General features: G+C 42.4%; 1 protein-coding gene and 1 pseudogene across 2 annotated transcripts in view; both read right to left on the reverse strand.

Annotated features, from left to right (window-relative positions):
* Nucleotides 1-405: 405 nt before the first annotated feature.
* Nucleotides 406-18,041, reverse strand: part of ALS2CR12 (amyotrophic lateral sclerosis 2 (juvenile) chromosome region, candidate 12) — a 38,249-nt gene continuing 20,613 nt past the window's right edge. The window contains exons 11-15 of the mRNA XM_010861271.1: nt 15,817-16,041; nt 12,535-12,597; nt 9,072-9,161; nt 8,845-8,954; nt 406-796 (exon numbers count right to left, since the gene is read on the reverse strand). Of these exons, the coding sequence (XP_010859573.1) occupies nt 670-796; nt 8,845-8,954; nt 9,072-9,161; nt 12,535-12,597; nt 15,817-16,041 (615 nt within the window). The 3' untranslated portion in view covers nt 406-669. The remainder of the gene's footprint in view (nt 797-8,844; nt 8,955-9,071; nt 9,162-12,534; nt 12,598-15,816; nt 16,042-18,041) is intronic.
* LOC105003656 lies at nt 2,242-3,455 on the reverse strand (annotated as a pseudogene). Its single transcript, XR_827137.1, has one exon. The product of XR_827137.1 is annotated as an acyl-CoA-binding domain-containing protein 6-like (transcript).

Here is an 18,041-nt window from a genome sequence, read left to right on the forward strand (position 1 = left end):
CCACACCATCCTGCCCAATTCCCTCACTGAGACTGCTGCCAGTTACCATTTATCACTGTGCTTATGTGGTTATTTTTTCTTATGTTAAGCCCACTTCCCTTATTTATATTGCCTGCCTTCTAGACATTTGAATTCTGGGAATAGTTTAGAGACGATGACAGGAATCATCAGAAATTCTTCCCAAATCATAGAGTTGGGAACATATTGAAAAATAGGGGAGTAGAGACACATATAAGAGAGAAAAGGTTTGGGGGATCAATTCAACAAATTATCATTCTTGCTAGTGAAATGTCTGGGGGACAAAAGGCACACCCCAAAATATTGTCAACATTTAATAGAAAGAAGTTCTTCAGGTAAGTGTCTTTGGTAATGAAATATGTAAAGGTGGAAGAGAAAATAGTACAAAGCCTAGAGACCCTGAGCTCTAGGTATAGAGACAATTACTTTTCAATGAAGAGTCATGAATGTCTATGTAATTGAGTTGAGAATTCAAACATTCTCAGTCACTCAGAAGAAAACAAATTGTGAAAAGTCACAAGTAGAATCAAGGCAAGGCCAAAAGCTAAACTCACCATATGCATTTCTCAAGAAAACCTCACAGGAGTTCTTAAGCCTACCAAAGATGGTTCGGTTCCTAACATCTTTGGTCACAGAGACCAACTCTTCTTCTCATGATTCTTGTGTTTCGTTGCCACCATCTTCTAAAGTGTCAGAATTATGCTCATAAATAGTAACAGAGGTAGATCTCCCAAACCGTTCATCATAAATTTCTTCATTTTTGGCAATTATCTTTTGCCTATAAAGAGAAGATTTATAGAGGTAAAGGGTAGAAAGGGATACAAGACATTTAGGAAGCAGAGAAATGTAGTTTTGTTCCTTCACTAGTTGGGAGTGGTCTCTTTCAATATTTGCAGTGATTTTGAATTTAGGGAGACATGAAATTTGGATTACCAAATTCCCATATGAAGAATTTATGACAAAATTAACACAGTGAACAATTTCCCTTTGTTAAGTATTGACCAAAAGTTACTTCAGTGATTTAAGATGTATCTTCAGGTAACAGTATAATTTCTGACCTGAGGTTGATTTTCACAGGAACCAAATGTGGCTGCATCTAAAGGTAAACTATTGACACCTGAGTCCCATGTAAAAAAAAAAAAAAGACACCAATAGAAGACTCTTTAATGGGCTTCCCTGATAGCTCAGTTGGTAAAGAATCCACCGGTAATGTGGGAGACCTGAGTTCAATCACTGGGTTGGGAAGATCCCCTGGAGAAAGGAAAGGCTACCCACTCCAGTATTCTAGCCTGGAGAATTCCATGGACTGTACAGTCCATGGGGTCATAACGAGTCAGACACGACTGAGCGACTTTATTCTTCTTCATTAAATAGAGTAGAGAGGCCAGAAGGGGGAGCTCTCATGCCCTGAGATGGTAGCAGAGCCCCAAAGGAAGAAAGACTCCTCTTGTTTCCTAGGAAGAACTCAGGCAAAGAAAAGTCACGGACTCTGTTTACTATGCTGCTGCTGCTGCTAAGTCGCTTCAGTCATGTCTGACTCTGTGCGACCCCACAGACGGCAGCCCACCAGGCTCCCCCGTCCCCGGGATTCTCCAGGCAAGAACACTGGAGTGGAGTGCCATTGCCTTCTCCATGTGTTTGCTATAGCCCTCCCCTATTACTTTTTCCCCTCTATAAAAGCATTCTTCTTCCCTTGCTATGTGGGACCTTGCACATGGCTTGCCATATTTCCGTTCAGTTCACTTCAGTTGCTCATTCGTATCTGACTCTTTGTGATCCATGCACTGCAGCACTCCAGGCTTCCCTGTCCATCACCAACTCCCAGAGCTTACTCAAACTCGTGTCCATCGAGTCCGTGATGCCGTCCAACCATCTCATCCTCTGTCATCCCCTCCTCCTCCCGCCTTCAATCTTTCCCAGCATCGGGGTCTTTTCCAATGAGTCAGTTCTTCACATCAGGTGGCCAAAGTATTGGAGTTTCAGTGTCAGCATCAGTCCTTCCAATGAATATTCAGGACTGATTTCCTTTAGGATGGACTGACTGGTTGGATCTCCTTGCAGTCCAAGGGCATTTCAAGAGTCTTCTCCAACACCACAGTTCAAAAGCATCAACTCTTCAGCTCTCATCTTTCTCTATAGTCCACCTCTCACATCCATACATGACTACTGGAAAAAACATAGCTTTGACTAGACGGAACTTTGTTGGCAAAGTAATGTCTCTGCTTTTTTTTTTCCAGTTCCTCACAACTGATTTTATTAGCCAACATATACCAAAGATGGGCGGCAAAAGATGTGTCATTTTTGCAGTTTTCTTTCACCACTGGAGCCCTGTGCTGTTGTCGACCATAGTTTTCTAGTCTTTTGATTAAGCCTTGCCTGTCGTGTGCTGCTGTAACATCAAAGTAACTGCTTTGCACCCTGTCACCTCCTCTGGCAGGCAGCCATCCTGGTCTTGGAGCGTGGGGTCAGCCCCGGACTGGAGCAGCAGCTCCACAATGTCCAAAAACTTACAGGCAGCAGCATAATGTAGAGCTGTTTGACCTTCATTGTCCTGACAGCTAATATCAGCTCTATATTGTAGCAAGACTGACTAGTTCCTTATGTCCTCGATCATAAGACCAGTGGAGTAGAGTTCTGCCCTCTTCATCTTTCATATTCACATCCATGTTTTTTGTTTTGATGACTTTGGTTATATGGTCAATGTTGTTTTCCCTGCAGTAATCAAATATGTCTTTATCTTCTTCCCTGATGATTTCTTCGTGATACAGAGAACTAACAACTGGCCCACCAAAACCCGTATTTGCTTCTTTTCCTTTCTTCTCTGGTGACTGAGGATTCCAACTTGGATCTAATTTTTTAACTACAGCAATATATTCCTGCATTGCTTGGCTGGAACACCAAGCGCTTTCCATGCTTCCCATTTTTGCTTTCCTTCAAAGTCAAAGAAGCTTGGTTTAGGTGTATTGCAATTTCCAACTTGTACCTGCTTGTACCTGGCATACAGATACAAGAGCTGCTCCCTGCTAGCCACTTGCACCAGGCCTTGGAGCTGTGCTGCAGCCTTCTCAAACAGCTCTGCCAGGCTCCTGGATGCCTCGATCTCTGGGCTCTGGAGGGATTCCACATCCCTGGAGTCATCCCCCGAGTTCAGCTCTCCACCACTGTCGCCCGTGGTGGCCCCCGAGGGCAGGAATGACGAGGCCATGAGTCCGCCTGTCTTCTTCGGACGGACCGGGTGTGACACCGGCGTGGGAGCCTGGCCCACCAGTCCCGAACTCAAGTTGCACCCAAGCTCACCTAACCCTTGCTTAACTCAGCCTCGCTCCCTCTATCCCCCTGGTCTCCCTGGGTGTGCAGGGAGGGTCCCACCACCCTCTGCTGCTCTCCCCCACTGCCCGGTCTCTTTTGGCTTCCCCAGGCTAACAGGGAGCTCGGGGTAGCCCAGATCGCTCTCACGGCGCGGGGGTCTGTGAGCAACACAACCAGGGGGCCTGGAACAAGGCTTGTCTCTGCTTTTTAATATGCTGTCTAGGAGAAGGCAATGGCACCCCACTCCAGTACTCTTGCCTGGAAAATCCCATGGATGGAGGAGCCTGGTAGGCTGCAGTCCATGGGGTTGCTAAGAGTCGGACACGACTGAGCGACTTCACTTTCACTTTTCACTTTCATGCATTGGAGAAGGAAATGGCAACCCACTCCACTGTTCTTGCCTGGAGAATCCCAGGGACGGGGGAGCCTGGTAGGCTACCGTCTATGGGGTCGCACAGAGTCGGACACCTGTGAAGCAACTTAGCAGCAGTAGCAGCAGATTGGTCATAGCTTTTCTTCCAAGGAACAAGCGTCTTGTAATTTCATGGCTGCCGTCACCAACCGCAGTGATTTTGGAGCCCCCCCAAAATAAAGTCTCTCACTGTTTCCATTGTTTCCCCATCTATTTGCAATGAAGTGATGGGACCAGATGCCATGATCTTAGTTTTCTGAATGTTGAGTTGTAAGCCAGCTTTTTCACTCTCCTCTTTCACTTTCATCAAGAGGCTCTTTAGTTCTTCACTTTCTGCCATAAGGGTGGTGTTGTCTGCATATCTGAGGCAGGTCAGGTGGTCTGGTATTTCCACCTCTTGAAGAATTTTCCACAGTTTGTTGCGATCCACATAGTCAAAGGCTTTGGCATAGTCAATAAAGCAGAAGTAGAGGTTTTTCTAGGCTCTTGCTTTTTCAGTGATTCAGTGGATGTTGGCAATTTGATCTCTGGTTCCTCTGTCTTTTCTAAATCCAGCCTGAACATCTGGAAGTTCACAGTTGTTGAACAGTACATGTTGTCATGGACTGTTGAAGCCTGGCTTGGAGAATTTTGAGCATTACTTTGCTAGCATGTGAGATGAGTGCAATTGTGTGGTAGTTTGAACATTGCTTGGCATTTCCTTTCTTTGGGACTGGAATGAAAACTGACCTTTTCCAGTCCTATTGCCACTGCTGAGTTTTCCAAATTAGCTGTCATATTGAGTGCAGCGCCTTTACAGCATCAACTTTTAGGATTTGAAATAGCTCAACTGGAATCCCATTATCTCTACTAGCTTTGTTCATAGTGATGCTTCCTAAGGCCCACTTGACTTCGCATTCAAGAATGTCTGGCTCTAGGTGAGTGATCACACCATCGTGGTTATCTGGGTCATGAAGATCTTTTTTGTATAGTCCTTCTATGTATTCTTGCCACCTCTTCTTAATATCTTCTGCTTCTGTTATGTCCATACCATTTCTGTCCTTTATTGTGCCCATCTTTGTTTGAAATGTTCCCTTGGTGTCTCTAATTTTAAAGAAATCTCTAGTCTTTCCCATTCTATTGTTTTCCTCTGTTTCTTTGCATTGATCACTGATGAAGGCTTCTTATCTCTCCTTGCTATTCTTTGGAACTCTGCATTCAGATGTTTATATCTTTCCCTTTCTCCTTTGCCTTTCACTTCTCTTCTTTTCTCAACTATTTGTAAGGTCTCCTCAGACAAACATTTTGCCTTTTTGCATTTCTTTTTCTTGGGGATGGTCTTGATTACTGCCTCCTGTACAATATCATAAATCTCTGTCCATAGTTCTTCAGGCACTCTGTCTATCAGATCCAATCCCTAGAATCTATTTCTCATATCTACTGTATAATCATAAGGAATTTGATTTAGCTCATACCTGAATGGTCTAGTGGTTTTCCCTATTTTATTCAATTTAAGTCTGAATTAGGCAATAAGGAATTTATGATCTGAGCCACAGTCAGCTCCTGGTCTTGTTTTTGCTGACTATATAGGGCTTCTCCATCTTTGGCTACAAAGAATATAATCAGTCTGATCTTGGTATTGACCATCTGGTGATATCCATGTGTAGACCATGTTTGTAGACCCCAAATTGAAATTCTTTGGTGATTCCAAATAAACCCATCATTGCTGGAGAATAACTGGCAGTCTATTTGTTTTATGTCAACATTTGGTGGCCTATACAGGGACCAAAGATGATCCTCAATGGCTCTGGGACTGGTGAGCAGACAGGTGTGGTGCTCACAATTGAGCCCACTGAGTTCACTGTTTTTCTCAATGACCCTGGAGTTTGAAGGTATATCTTTCTCCTGGATCTGAACCCATGCCCTCTTTGCACTTGAAGCTCTCTGACTTTATTCAGAATCTACTTTAAGGTTTTGTGTTTCTGGTTAAGGCCTTGTTCTGTTTGTGAGTGCTCATTTGGCACTTTGGTCTGATTTTGTGATTATACTCCTTCAACTAAAGCTAGCTGAGAAGCTGTCATCCCATTCCTTTGGGAACAGGAGCTGCTTCACTGAAGCTGAAGCTGTTGGCCCCTTCCTTTGGAACATGGGCTGTTTCCTGGAAACTGGCTGAAAACCCTCTGGACTGGCTACTTTGGGATCAAGCTGTTTCATTAGAACTGGCTGGTATTAGCTGGTAGGCTGTTTGAGCTGAAAGCTGTTTGAATTGAGCTGTTTGAGCTGTCAGTTATTTGAAAATTATTCTTTTATTCCAGAGAGAAACCTCTGAGAAAGGGGACCCCTGTTACCTAGATATTTTGAAATCCCAATCCCAGGGATTCCAACCAGTTTTATGTTTAGAAACTGTGGTCCTCAAAACAAAACAAAAAACTGTGGTCCTTCCTCATGTGCATTTCTAGCTAAATGGACTAGTCCAAATCAAAGGCAAGTTAGGATCTCAACGGCCATTATGGGGAGCTTTTGAAAACTCCAGACTTAATTTTCTTAAAACCAAATTAGACCACAATAGTTCAAAAATTTCCAGAACTGAGTGGAATGCTTATTTTGAACCTGATGAATGTCATGACTCTAAAATTGTCTCTCTGCAGAAATAAGATTTTTAAGGTTAACTGAGGCAAATAATTAAAGAAAGATAAAATGGCTGCTGAAGCTTCTGGCTTGTCTTCTTTGGCCTCTTTGTCTCAGGCTCCATCTCTGTTTCCATCTTGAGTCTCTTCTTTGGCTCTTCGTGACCAGACTCTGCCTCTGGCACCATCTCCCTCCTTCCCTCCTATGCTGCTTACACTTCTTTTATATCCTTTGTTCCCCTACAGTAATTCCTTTACTGAACTTTCCCTTCTTTCTGAAATTCTCCCCACTCCCTCTTCCTCTGAACTTGCCAGAACCTGTCCTTTTAAAATTAAGCAGTCTGAGAATCCAAATCCTTAATTTCTCATACTCCTTGGACTAAAGCTGAACTGTGAGCCATAAAGATTCAGAGTAACCAAAGAGCTTCACAGATTTGCTTAGGAGTTTACTATAGTCATTCAAACTTACTGACCTTGTTTTTCTAACTTATATAGTTCATATATATGCTTGTTGGTGAAGACCAGTCACAGTATTGGATGAAACCTGCTAATTAAGAAAATCCTAACAGATCTCAAAAATTACAACCAGGAGACCTACTAACTTATATGGCTTGAGCAACTGCTAGATGACTTCATCCCATGATTCCTAGGGCTTTTCCAAAGCCTGTTGATTAGAAGAAAATTCAGGCTTGCACATAAAAATGTAACAAACCTGTTCATGACAAATTACAATTGACTTCAGATTGTTTTTAAAGAAAATTCTTGTCTTCCTAAAGAGTTTGATTCTACCCAGGAAGCTTTTAACTCTACTTATTAATGGGCTGAACTGAAATCTTCCCCTGCTAAAAGGACCCAACAGAATGGTAAATTTACATCCACTCCAGATTTAGTTCATCTGGCAAATCAGCTCTCCGACACTCATGGATGAGTCACCCACAAAGAAGACCACCAAAATTCTTATCTTCAATTTCACAAATTAAATTTCCTAAGCCAGACCAGAATCCTCCTAGATTCTCCTGTTATTGCAAAGAGCCAGGACATTGGAAAAGAGATTTTACAGAGTCTAGCACTTCAGGTTGCTTCAGCTCTCTTAACCAGCCTTTCCAACATCCTTTCAATTCTCAGTGATAGGGCTCCAAGGAACTCCAGGGCTCTTCCCAATCCTCCCTCCCAACTGCTTTGAAGAAACTTTTCTCCAAGTTGGGAATGAATCTCTTTCAGTCCTAAAAGACATCAGAGCCACATTCTCAGTGCTCAGCCCCACTACAATAAAGCAGCCCTCGCTTCAGAGTTCTAAAACACTTCAAAGAGTGGGGATCTCTAATGAGCCACAAGAGGGTCCTGTCTCTGCACTTACTTCCTTTTGTTTAGGTCCTTTGAGACACACATCCCTTTCTCCTTAGTTCTCCCATCTCTACCCATTTATTAAGCTGAGACTTCTTAGATAAGTTTCTTGCTGGAATTTCTTTCTCCCTATATAAAATAATTCTAGAATTTGACTACAATCATCAAAACAACCAACTAGGTGAATTAAAAGGCCCTGTGACATCTTTTATTTGCTCCATCTGTCATGGACCTAAAACTTATCTGGAAACATTGATCATCTGTCCCTCCTACATCAACTACTATCTTCCTTATGGGCAAACTCTCCAACTGATACTGGAAAAATTCACAGTGCACTTGCCATCAAGATATTCAAATAGATCCTTCAGAACCTCTTTCTGCTAAGCTAAGTCACTTCAGTCGTGTCCGACTCTGTGCGACCCCATAGATGGCAGCCCACCAGGCCTCCCCGTCCCTGGGATTCTCCAGGCAAGAACACTGGAGTGTGTTGCCATTTCCCTCTCCAATGCATGAAAGTGAAAAGTGAAAGTGAAGTCGCTCAGTTGTGTCCGACTCCAGCGACCCCATGGACTGCAGCCTACCAGGCTCCTCTGTCCATGGGATTCTCCAGGCAAAGGTACTGGAGTGGAGTGCCATTGCCTTCTCTAGAAAGAGGTTCTGAACCTCTTTCTAGCATTTATTAATACCCCATAAGTAAAGAAGGCCTTCAAGGCATAAAGCCCTTAATAGAAAATCACAAGGCTCAAGGCCATGGATTTAAAAATAATTCTCAGTCATAAAACTGAATAAACCCAGAGAGTCTCAGATAAACCTCATGTATTATTTTGCATTAAAAACTAACATAGGAAAGGGAGAGGAGTCTCCCAACATCACTATAAAAGTGTTGACCTCAGAAGGTAACTTCTGTGGCCAGCAAATATCCCCCTCCTGACAGTGCCTGTGCCTTGACTTCATGAGGGAATACCTAGGTTCATTTCCACCCATTCCTCACCCATCACCACACAACATGTGGAATCACAGTCCCCTGATCAGGGATTGATCCCAGGCCCCCTGCAGTGGAAGCACAGACTCGTAACCACTGGGCTGCCAGGGAATTCCTGTTATCGCTTTCTGAAGATAATTCAGCCATGTCTTTCTGAGCAGCATCATTCATACCTTAGATGAATGTTTTCTTCTGTCAGATTGTGTATGGTGTACTTAAACTTGTCTTCAGCTTCAGTAAGCTTGATCTGGAGTGTTTTCTCCAGAGTTGCTACCACAGCTTTCTGAAAGACAGGTACATTTTAATAGCCATCTTTCCTAAATTAGAGTCACCCAGGGCAGAGCTACATGGCAGGGGGTTCCTCCCTCCAGCTCCCATCCCCACTCCAGCCAAGATTCACCTCTCTCTGGAGTTCCATCTGGGTTTGGTAGAGGGTTGTGTTAAGTGATTCTAGGATAAGAGCTTGAGCATACAACTCTTCCTCTATGACCTGGGTAAGAATAAATTGTTTCAGGACATTGCACTGATGTCTACGCATTTATCCCCTCATTCAGGACATTTGGATTAGAATGTGAAAGCATCAACTTTAGCCACTCCTTCTCCTGCTCTGTTACTATGCTCTGTTCATTCTACCCCTCTATGTCTCACTAGTCTATACCCCTCTCAACAGCCTCACTGGTACAGCCCTCACCAGAGCTCACATGGGTTGTCAAAACAGCTATCAATTATCCATTCATTAAACAAGGGTTTATTTAATATCTAGTATGAATTCCAACTACATGACTGTCTAGAAAATGCAAAACCATAGAGACAGTAAAAAGACCAGTGGTTGCCAGGAGTTAGGAAGGGAAGCAAGGAATGAAGAGGAGGATGGAGGATTTTTAGGGCAGAGACACCATTCTGTATGATGCTGCAGTGGAAGCTGCGTGGCATGATGCATGTGACGAAACCTATGGGATGCAAACAGGCATGCCAACCCTGTATGCCAGCTGCTGTACTGTACTGCATGCTTCTGAAGGTACTGTGCTGTAAGATTAAACATGTTTTCTTTATTTTTTGTGTTTGCTTGTTTTTTATGCACATATTATTTGTATGAAAGGTATTACAAACCTATTAGAATACAGTCCTATATAGTCGATTGTGTTAGTTGGGTACTTAAGTTAACTTTGTTGGACTTTTGAATATACTCTCAGAATGGAACTTATTCATATGTAGGGACTTACTGTACAACACAAAGAAGGAATGCTAAGGTAAATTGGATTTTAGTTAATAATAATGTATTGATATGGATTCATCAAGGAGCTTCCCAGTAGCTCAGTTGTAAAGAATCTGCCTGCCAATGCAGGAGATGTGGGTTCTATCCCTGGGTCAGGAAGAGCCCCTGGAAAAGGAATGACAACCCACTCCAGTATTCTTGCCTTGGAAATCCCATGGAAAGGGAAGCCTGGCGGGCTACTGTCCACGGGGTCCCCAAAGAGTCAGACGTGACTGAGAATGCATGCACCATCACTTTTATTGCAATGGCATTGGGCAAAGCACTGTACCAGGTCATTTGGCATTCTTTCATTGAAGTATTTATTTAAAAATGAACAAAATTAATTTATTTATTCATTTAAAAATTTGCAACTTACTGGATGTCTGTGATATGGTAGGCACCATTCTAGGAACTGAGGATTAGTGGCAAGGAAAGCAGCAGACAAAAATCCCTCCCTTCACTGAGCTTATCAGGTTGAATGATTATAAGTCAGTGTAGAAACATAAAGTGTTAGGCAGGTTGTTGAGCCTTTAAGTAGAGCAGGCTCTGAGAAGTTGGCATTTGGAGAAAGACTGGGAGGAGGTAGGGAAGTGAGCTGTGTGGATATCTGGTAAAGAGCTTTCTAAGAAGGGAAAAGATGGAGTGCAAAGACCCTGAAGTGGGAGAAATCTGGCCTGTTAAGAAACAGTATGCAGTCCAGTGTCACTGGAGCTACATGATGGCGAGAAGGAACAGAGGAAGACGAGGCAAGGGGAAAGAGCCACCAGCAGGCAGAACAGTCCCTAGCCCAAAACAGGACTGGGGAAATACATGTTTCCACCATGCATGTATGTTAGTCGCTTCAGTCGTGTCCAACTCTTTGCAACCCCATACACTGTAGCCTGCCACGCTCCAGCCAGAATATAAAAACCCTGTTAATACACAGAGATTACTCAGCAGTGGGAGAAAACTAGCCCTAGATCAAGACTGCTGTAATTTTGCCTAAGAAAGCTTAAAACCAAGGCTTGAAAAATCAAACTGTTTCCAAGTAACTTCTTTTTTTCAAAAAAAAGGTTTTGTGTGTGTGTGTGTTTTTTTGTTTTGTTTTTTTTTAGTTTTTATTGTTTATTCAGCTGTGCTGGGTCTTTGTTGCTGCAAGGAGGCTTTCTCTAGTTGCAGCGAGTGGCGGCTCCTCTCTAGCTGCTGTGCGTGGACTTCTCATTGCGGTGGCTTCTCTTGTTTTGGAGCACGGGTTCTGGGGCTCATAGGCTTTAGTAGTTGTGACATGTGGGCTCAGTAGTTGTTGGCTCCTGAGCTCTAGGGCACAAGCTCAGTAGTTGTGGTACATGGGCTTAGTTGTCCCCTGGCATGTGAGATCTTCCTGGGTAAGGGATTGAACTCCTGTCCTCTGCATTGGCAGACAGATTCTTTACCACTGAGCCACCAGGGAAGCCCATTTCCAAGTAACTTTACTGAATCCCAGAACAAAGGTTAATGATATTTAAAGAAGTACAAAAGTATTCAGCACCTAGTAAGGTAAAGGTCACAAAGGCTGGCATCCAATAAAAAAACCACCAGACATGCAAATAAGCAAGAAAATATGACCATGCATCAGGAGCAAAATAAATTAACTGAAATGGACCCAGAAATGACACAGTGATAGAATTAGTAGTCAAGCTCATTAAAGCCATTCTTACAACACACTGAGTCTACGTCATACCAAAGTCCACCCGTTTACCTTGTAGGACATTATGACTGCTTGCCCAACAAAGCTGATGTCCTGCCTGGGCTCTACGATGTCATGCCATGCTTTCAGAATGGCTAATCTTTTCCCAAACAGGTCCATTCTGAATCCAAATTAAATTCACAGTGGAAGAAGAACCACAAGGCAGTCTGGGGGTTTGAACAATTTCCCTTCTGATACCTCCTTTATGGAAGTGCTATAATTTGTTCCAGAAAAAAAGTTCCTAGAGAGGCTGTGGGGGTGAGGTAAATACACTCAGAGTTTTAAGGAAAGACTTGAACTCACAGTTCCCAAGAGGCAGTATTGTAGTTTTCAGGGTCTCTAAATGGAAGAATCTGGCATTTTACTGTTTAAGGCCCGTTTGTTGTTAGAGCCTTAAGAGAAGTGCAAGGCATTTAACACTGAAGATCTCACAGTATATTGTTCATATATTTGTTCAGATCTGGCTCTAAAAAGACAGCAATGGCTTTCTTTTTTCAGAGAGTTCTAAAATCCTTTTTGACAGTGAATCCAGCAAACTCAGCTTTGTGTGTATGTGTGCTAAGTTGCTTCAGTCGTGTCTAACTCTTCATGACCCCAAGGACTGTAGCCGGCCAGGCTCTTCGGTCCATGGGATTTTCCAGGCAAGAATACTGGAGTGCGTTGCCATTTTCTCCTCCAGGCGATCTTCCTGACCCAGAGATTGAACCCGTGACTCCTGCGGCTCCTGAACTGCAGGCAGATTCTTTACTGCTGAGCCACTGGGGAAGCCCTAACTCAGCTTTAGCTCTTTTGTTTTTCAATGGTTTGGGGAAAATTATCATAGATTCCATTTTATTGAGAATGTATCATTTTAGCAATGTATTTGTTAGAGGCTAATTCCACAGGAAAAATGAAAAAGCTTACCTCTTTTGTCTTTCTAAGCTCCTCTAATTGCAAGGTATCCCTTTCATGTTGTTTTAAGAGCTCCTAAAAAGAATTTTATTTAGAAAAGGTCAGCAACTGGGGTTCTGGCACTTCTTTCAGAAAATTAAGAAAGCCAGAATATGATTCAGGAATGCAATATTCACAAAAGTTCAGACGTTGCTCTAATAAAGCACACATTACAAAGTAGTGACATGACATGTTGAAGTTAAATGATGAAAATCTTACTCCTTCTCAACCTTAGTGTATCAAGAAGTATTAAAAGCAATCATATTTTCATTAAAGAGTTTTCTTTTGTTAGGGTACAGATTTAATGCTGTTAAATATCCAATTCTCCACAAACCGAGCTTTACATTCATTGCAATCCCACTTAAAATACCACTAGGCTTTCTTGACAAGATAATTATAAAATTTATATAGAAATTCAAAGGCTGAAGAAGAACCAAAATAACCTTGAAAAGCAAGAGCAAAGTTGGAAGATTTTTTTTTCTCCCTGATTTCAAGCTACAGAAATTAAGACATTGTTTTGTTGGCCTAAATATAGACAGATAGTTGAATGGAACAGAATGGAGAGAGTTTGCCCCCTACCCCCTCAAATACAACAAAGACATCAAGGTAACTTAATGGAGAAAGGGAGATTTTTTTCACCAAATCATTCTGAAACAATGAATATAAATATGGAAAAAATGACCTAAGACCTTTAATATAAAAAAACATTATTCAAAATGGATCACAGAATCATAAATGCTAAACTTATGAAACTTTTTAAAAACTAGAATATCTTCATGTTCTTGGAATAGGCAACAGTTTCAGAGGTGACAAAAAGCTATTACCATACAAGGAAAAAGTCGATAACCAACTTTTCATCGAAAGTAAAATTTTTGCATGTGGAGAGACAATGTGAGCAAAATGAAAAGGCAAACCACAGAATTCACAGCATGTATATCTGACAAAGAACCGTATTCATAGTATAAAAAGTACTCCTACGTACCAATTATAAAAAGGTAAATAACGCAATTTCTTTTTAACTGGCAAAAAACTTGAACCGAACTTCACAAAAGAAGACATATAAATGGTCCAATAACCATATGAAAATTTGCCTGACATAATTAGTCATCAGGGAAACTAAAATAATAATGAAATAGCACTTTATACCTATTGCTGTGCTGTGTTGTGCTCAGAAGCTTCTGTCGTGTCCAACTCTTTGTAATCTGATGGACTGTAGCCAGCCAGGCTCCTCTGGCCATGGGATTCTCCAGGCAAAAATACTGGAGTGGGTTTCCATGCCCTCTTCCAGGGTCATACGCATTGAAATAGCCAAAAGTAAAAGATCAGCAATACTCAGAAATTCACTGGCAGTCCAGTAGTTAGGACTCCACACTTACTGAGGGCCTGAGGGCCTGGGTTCAATCCTTGGTCAGGGAACAAAGATCCATGGTGCAACCAAAAAACAAAATTAAAAAAAAAAAGCTTCTTAAGGAAAAGATTAGTAATATTAATTGTTGTTGATGATATAGAACAACTGGAATTCTCATATAGTTGAGGTGCAAGAGAAAAATGTCACAACTTCTGTGGAAAATATCTTAGAACTTTGTTATAAATCCCTACATTAGAGTCCAGTAATAACACATCTAGGTATATATTCATGAGAAAGGAGAGAGTAAGTCTACAAAAATAGTTACACATGGTATTTATAGAAGCTTTGTTTGTAAAAATCAAAAAATAGAACCAATCAAAATCTCCAAAAACAGAAAAATGGTGAACACATTGTGTTATATTCCTACAAATAAATACTACTGTGCAATAAAAGGAAAAAACTACTGATACGAACAATGGATAAATTTCACAGAAATAATTGAGGGGAAAGAAGCTATGCAACAAAGCGTATACACTGTATGATTCCATTTATATGAAGTTTAAAAACAGGTGGAACTAATCCATAGTTGTTTCGCCTGTTCACTTGCTCCTTGGAAGAAAAGCTATGACCAACCTAGACAGCATATTAAAAAGCAGAGACGTTACTTTGCTGACAAAGGCCCATCTAGTGAAAGTTGTGGTTTTTCAAGTAGTCATGTGTGGATGTGAGAGTTGGACCATAAAGAAAGCTGAATGCTGAAGAATTGATGCTTTTGAACTGTGGTGTTGAAGAAGACTCTTGAGAGTCCATTGGACTGCAAGGAGCCAAACCAATCAATCATAAAGGAAATCAGTCCTAAATATTCATTGGAAGGACTGATGCTGAAGCTGAAACTCCAACACTTTGGCCACCTGATGCAAAGAACTGACTCCTTAGAAAAGACCCTGATGCTGGGGAAGATTGGAGGCGGGAGGAGAAGGGGACGGCAGAGGATGAGATGGTTGGATGACATCACCACCTCAATGGTCATGGGTTTAAGAAAGCTCCAGGAGTTGGTGATGGACAGGGAAGTATGGCGTACTGTAGTTCATGGGGTTGCAAAGAGCTGGACATGACTGAGCAATTGAACTAGACTGAACTAAATCTATAGTTATATGAATAAAAAGAGTGGTTGTCTTGGGGCAGGTTTTGAGGTAGATAGGGGTTAGCTGCGAAGGGGCACAGGCATGCTTTCTGGGTTGATGAAATGTTCTAGGTCTTGATTTGGATGTTGGTTACATGGGGCTTTCCTGGTGGCTCAGATGGTAAAGAATCTGCCTGCAATACAGGAGACCTGGATTCCATCCCTGGGTTGGGAAGATCCCCTGGAGAAGGGAGTGGTTACCCCCTCCAGTAGTCTTGCCTGGAGAATTCCATGGTCAGAAGAGCTTGGTGGGCTACATTCCATGGGGTCGCAAAGAGCTGAACACGCCTGAGCAACTAACACTTGACTTCACTACATGGATGAACATGTTTGTCAAAACTCACCAAACATGAGTTGTACGTGTCCAGACTTGCTCAGTTTAGTTTGCAACACTGCCATTTCTCTTCAGTTACAGTCAAGGATGAGAAGATCATTCAGAAACTGAGATTTTGGCAAATAGGGAACTGTGGACTTTGTATATGGTTTAGCATTCTATTATTTCCTATAAATTACAATTTTCATTCCAATAATCCTGTGGTAAGACTGTCTAGATAAAGAACCACATAATGACAGTCTGCTTGCAGAAGTTTCCAGGGAAGCTGGAAAAGTAGGACCATACCCCACCCAAAACCAAAGAGTTTACCTCATTACAGAGGCACCCCTGGGAACTGGACATCCCACCCAGACTGCACATTCAACCACTGATGTATTTGCACTGAGTTACCTCCTTCTCCTGATTGAAGTTCTCAAAGATAGCTGTGTAGGACTCGTTTATTTTCTTCCTTTCTTCTTCTGATTCTAACTCAAACTTTCTGGTTATCTTATGTTCTGTGGAGATGAGGAAATGATATATATGGGTAAATGTGGGAAAAATAAACACACAAAGAAAACCAGAATATCTGAAGATAGTAGAAATTCCAGACTGGGTCTTTGTGTGATCCAGGTCCTTTCAGCCTGGTGTTTAACCTCTGACGCTCACCTGGAGATGCCTGAGAATGAGGTGGATATGGCGATGGTTCTCCATCACATCAGCTGCATGCACTTCTAGTGCATGCATGTGTGCTAAGTTGCTTCAGTTTTTTCTGACTCTTTGTGACTGTATGGACTGTAGTCCTCCAAGTTCCTCTGTCCATGGGATTCTCCAGGCAAGAATAGAATACTGGAGTGGGTTGCCATGCCCTCTTCTAGGGGATCTTCCCCACCCAGGGATCAAACCTGTGTCTTATGTCTCCTCCATCAGCAGGTGGGTTCTTTACCCTTAGAGCCACCTGGGAAGCCCCTTATTTCTAATACCTCTGGTTCTTTTTGTGTAGTTTATTTTGGATCTGTTATTTATTATTTTAAACGTTGCCTCTGCTGAATTAATCACTATGTTTTCTTGGATACGCGAATCCTAAAATACAGTTCTTGGGTAACATGACTTTTCCAGCAATAAAATGTATTCTGTACTTAGCCCTGAGGCAGAGCTAGGCTTAATCATTTTGAGGGGCTGGAAGAGCTGCCAATAGAACTGTAATACTAAACAGGATGATGGACAGGTGAAGGTCTCACACAAATCTCTTCTTCAGCATCGTGGTGCTGGGGTTGGGTAGGGAGGCAAACCATGGGATCACAAGATAAGTCTGGACTAAGGTACACTGTGAGCAGCTAATGTCTGGTCTTCCAAAACCAGCTGTAGCATCTTAGCACAGACTTTGACAACATGGCATAGTTGTAGTATGAGTAGCTGGGAGTCTGGGCAATGACCTGGGCTGCTGCTGCTGCTGCTGCTGCATCTTATCAGTCGTGTCCAACTCTGTGTGACCCCATAGATGGCAGCCCACTGGGCTCACCCATCCCTGGGATTCTCCAGGCAAGAACACTGGAGTGGGTTGCCATTTGCTTCTCCAGTGCACGAAAGGGTAAAGGGAAAGTGAAGTCGCTCAGTTGTGTCCTACTCTTAGTGACCCCATGGACTTCAGCTTACCAGACTCCTCCCTCCATGGGATTTTCCAAGCAAGAGTACTGGAGTGGGGTGCCATTGCCTTCTCCAACGACCTGGTCTACACCAAGATTCCAGGAAAGCCTCAAGCAGGAGCAGCCCCCATGCCCCATTTCCCAGCTTTGACTCCAGGGTCTTCAAGCTATCTCCTGGTTATCCAGGGAGGGAAGGGACTTGAGGATGAGCTTTCCCAGGGAGTATTTGCATTTAATGAGCGGTTCACTAGTCAGCTAAATCAGATCTGAATTCAGTTGGGCTAGGATGTGGAATAAGTTTATAGAGGCCCCACTTCTGCCTCAACTAGTCCTCTAGGTCAGGAAGCAGAAACTTCAGAGATTTCCCTCTCCTTTTTCCATTTATGAAAAAGCTCAGTGCAGGTAGGAGAGTCTCCTATAGGGCACTTTGTGTGATCCAGGCTCTGTACTAAGTGTTGGAAATGTTAAGAATACACAGCAATATATGAATATATCAAATCAACATGCTGTACACTTAATCTCAAAAAAATACCTCAATTGAAAAATACATCAAACATGGCTTCCTTTGGAGGGGACATGGCAGTATAAAGACTCTGCATGTAATGGATCATGTTGCCCCTCTCCCAAAAAGTGAGTATTTGGAACTAATTCAGGAGCCTTTTTTTTTTTTCCTGTAACTTCAGACAAGTCTGCAATCCTACAGATGTCCCCAAGCTCAGTCCAGCTCATGATTGCCAAACTTGCAACCAGAGAGTTCTGGATGGTACAGTTTAGTCCCTTGGGTGGTTAAACACTCTAAAAGACTCCATCCTGTTGCACTTGAAGTCTCCAGACACTTTCCATTCAGGAGTCCAGCCCTGCAGCACATCATCTTTCAAGACTCCAAGGCCACCTTTCTCGAGTCGAGATCAACATTAATGCCAGTTTCTTGGGGCATCTGTCATCAAAAAGTCCAAAGTTTCTGAACTCACTTTGCTGTAACAGTATCCTTTC

Source organism: Bison bison, unplaced genomic scaffold (genome assembly GCF_000754665.1).
Source record: "Bison bison bison isolate TAMUID 2011002044 unplaced genomic scaffold, Bison_UMD1.0 scf7180017864471, whole genome shotgun sequence".
NCBI lineage: Eukaryota > Metazoa > Chordata > Mammalia > Artiodactyla > Bovidae > Bison > Bison bison.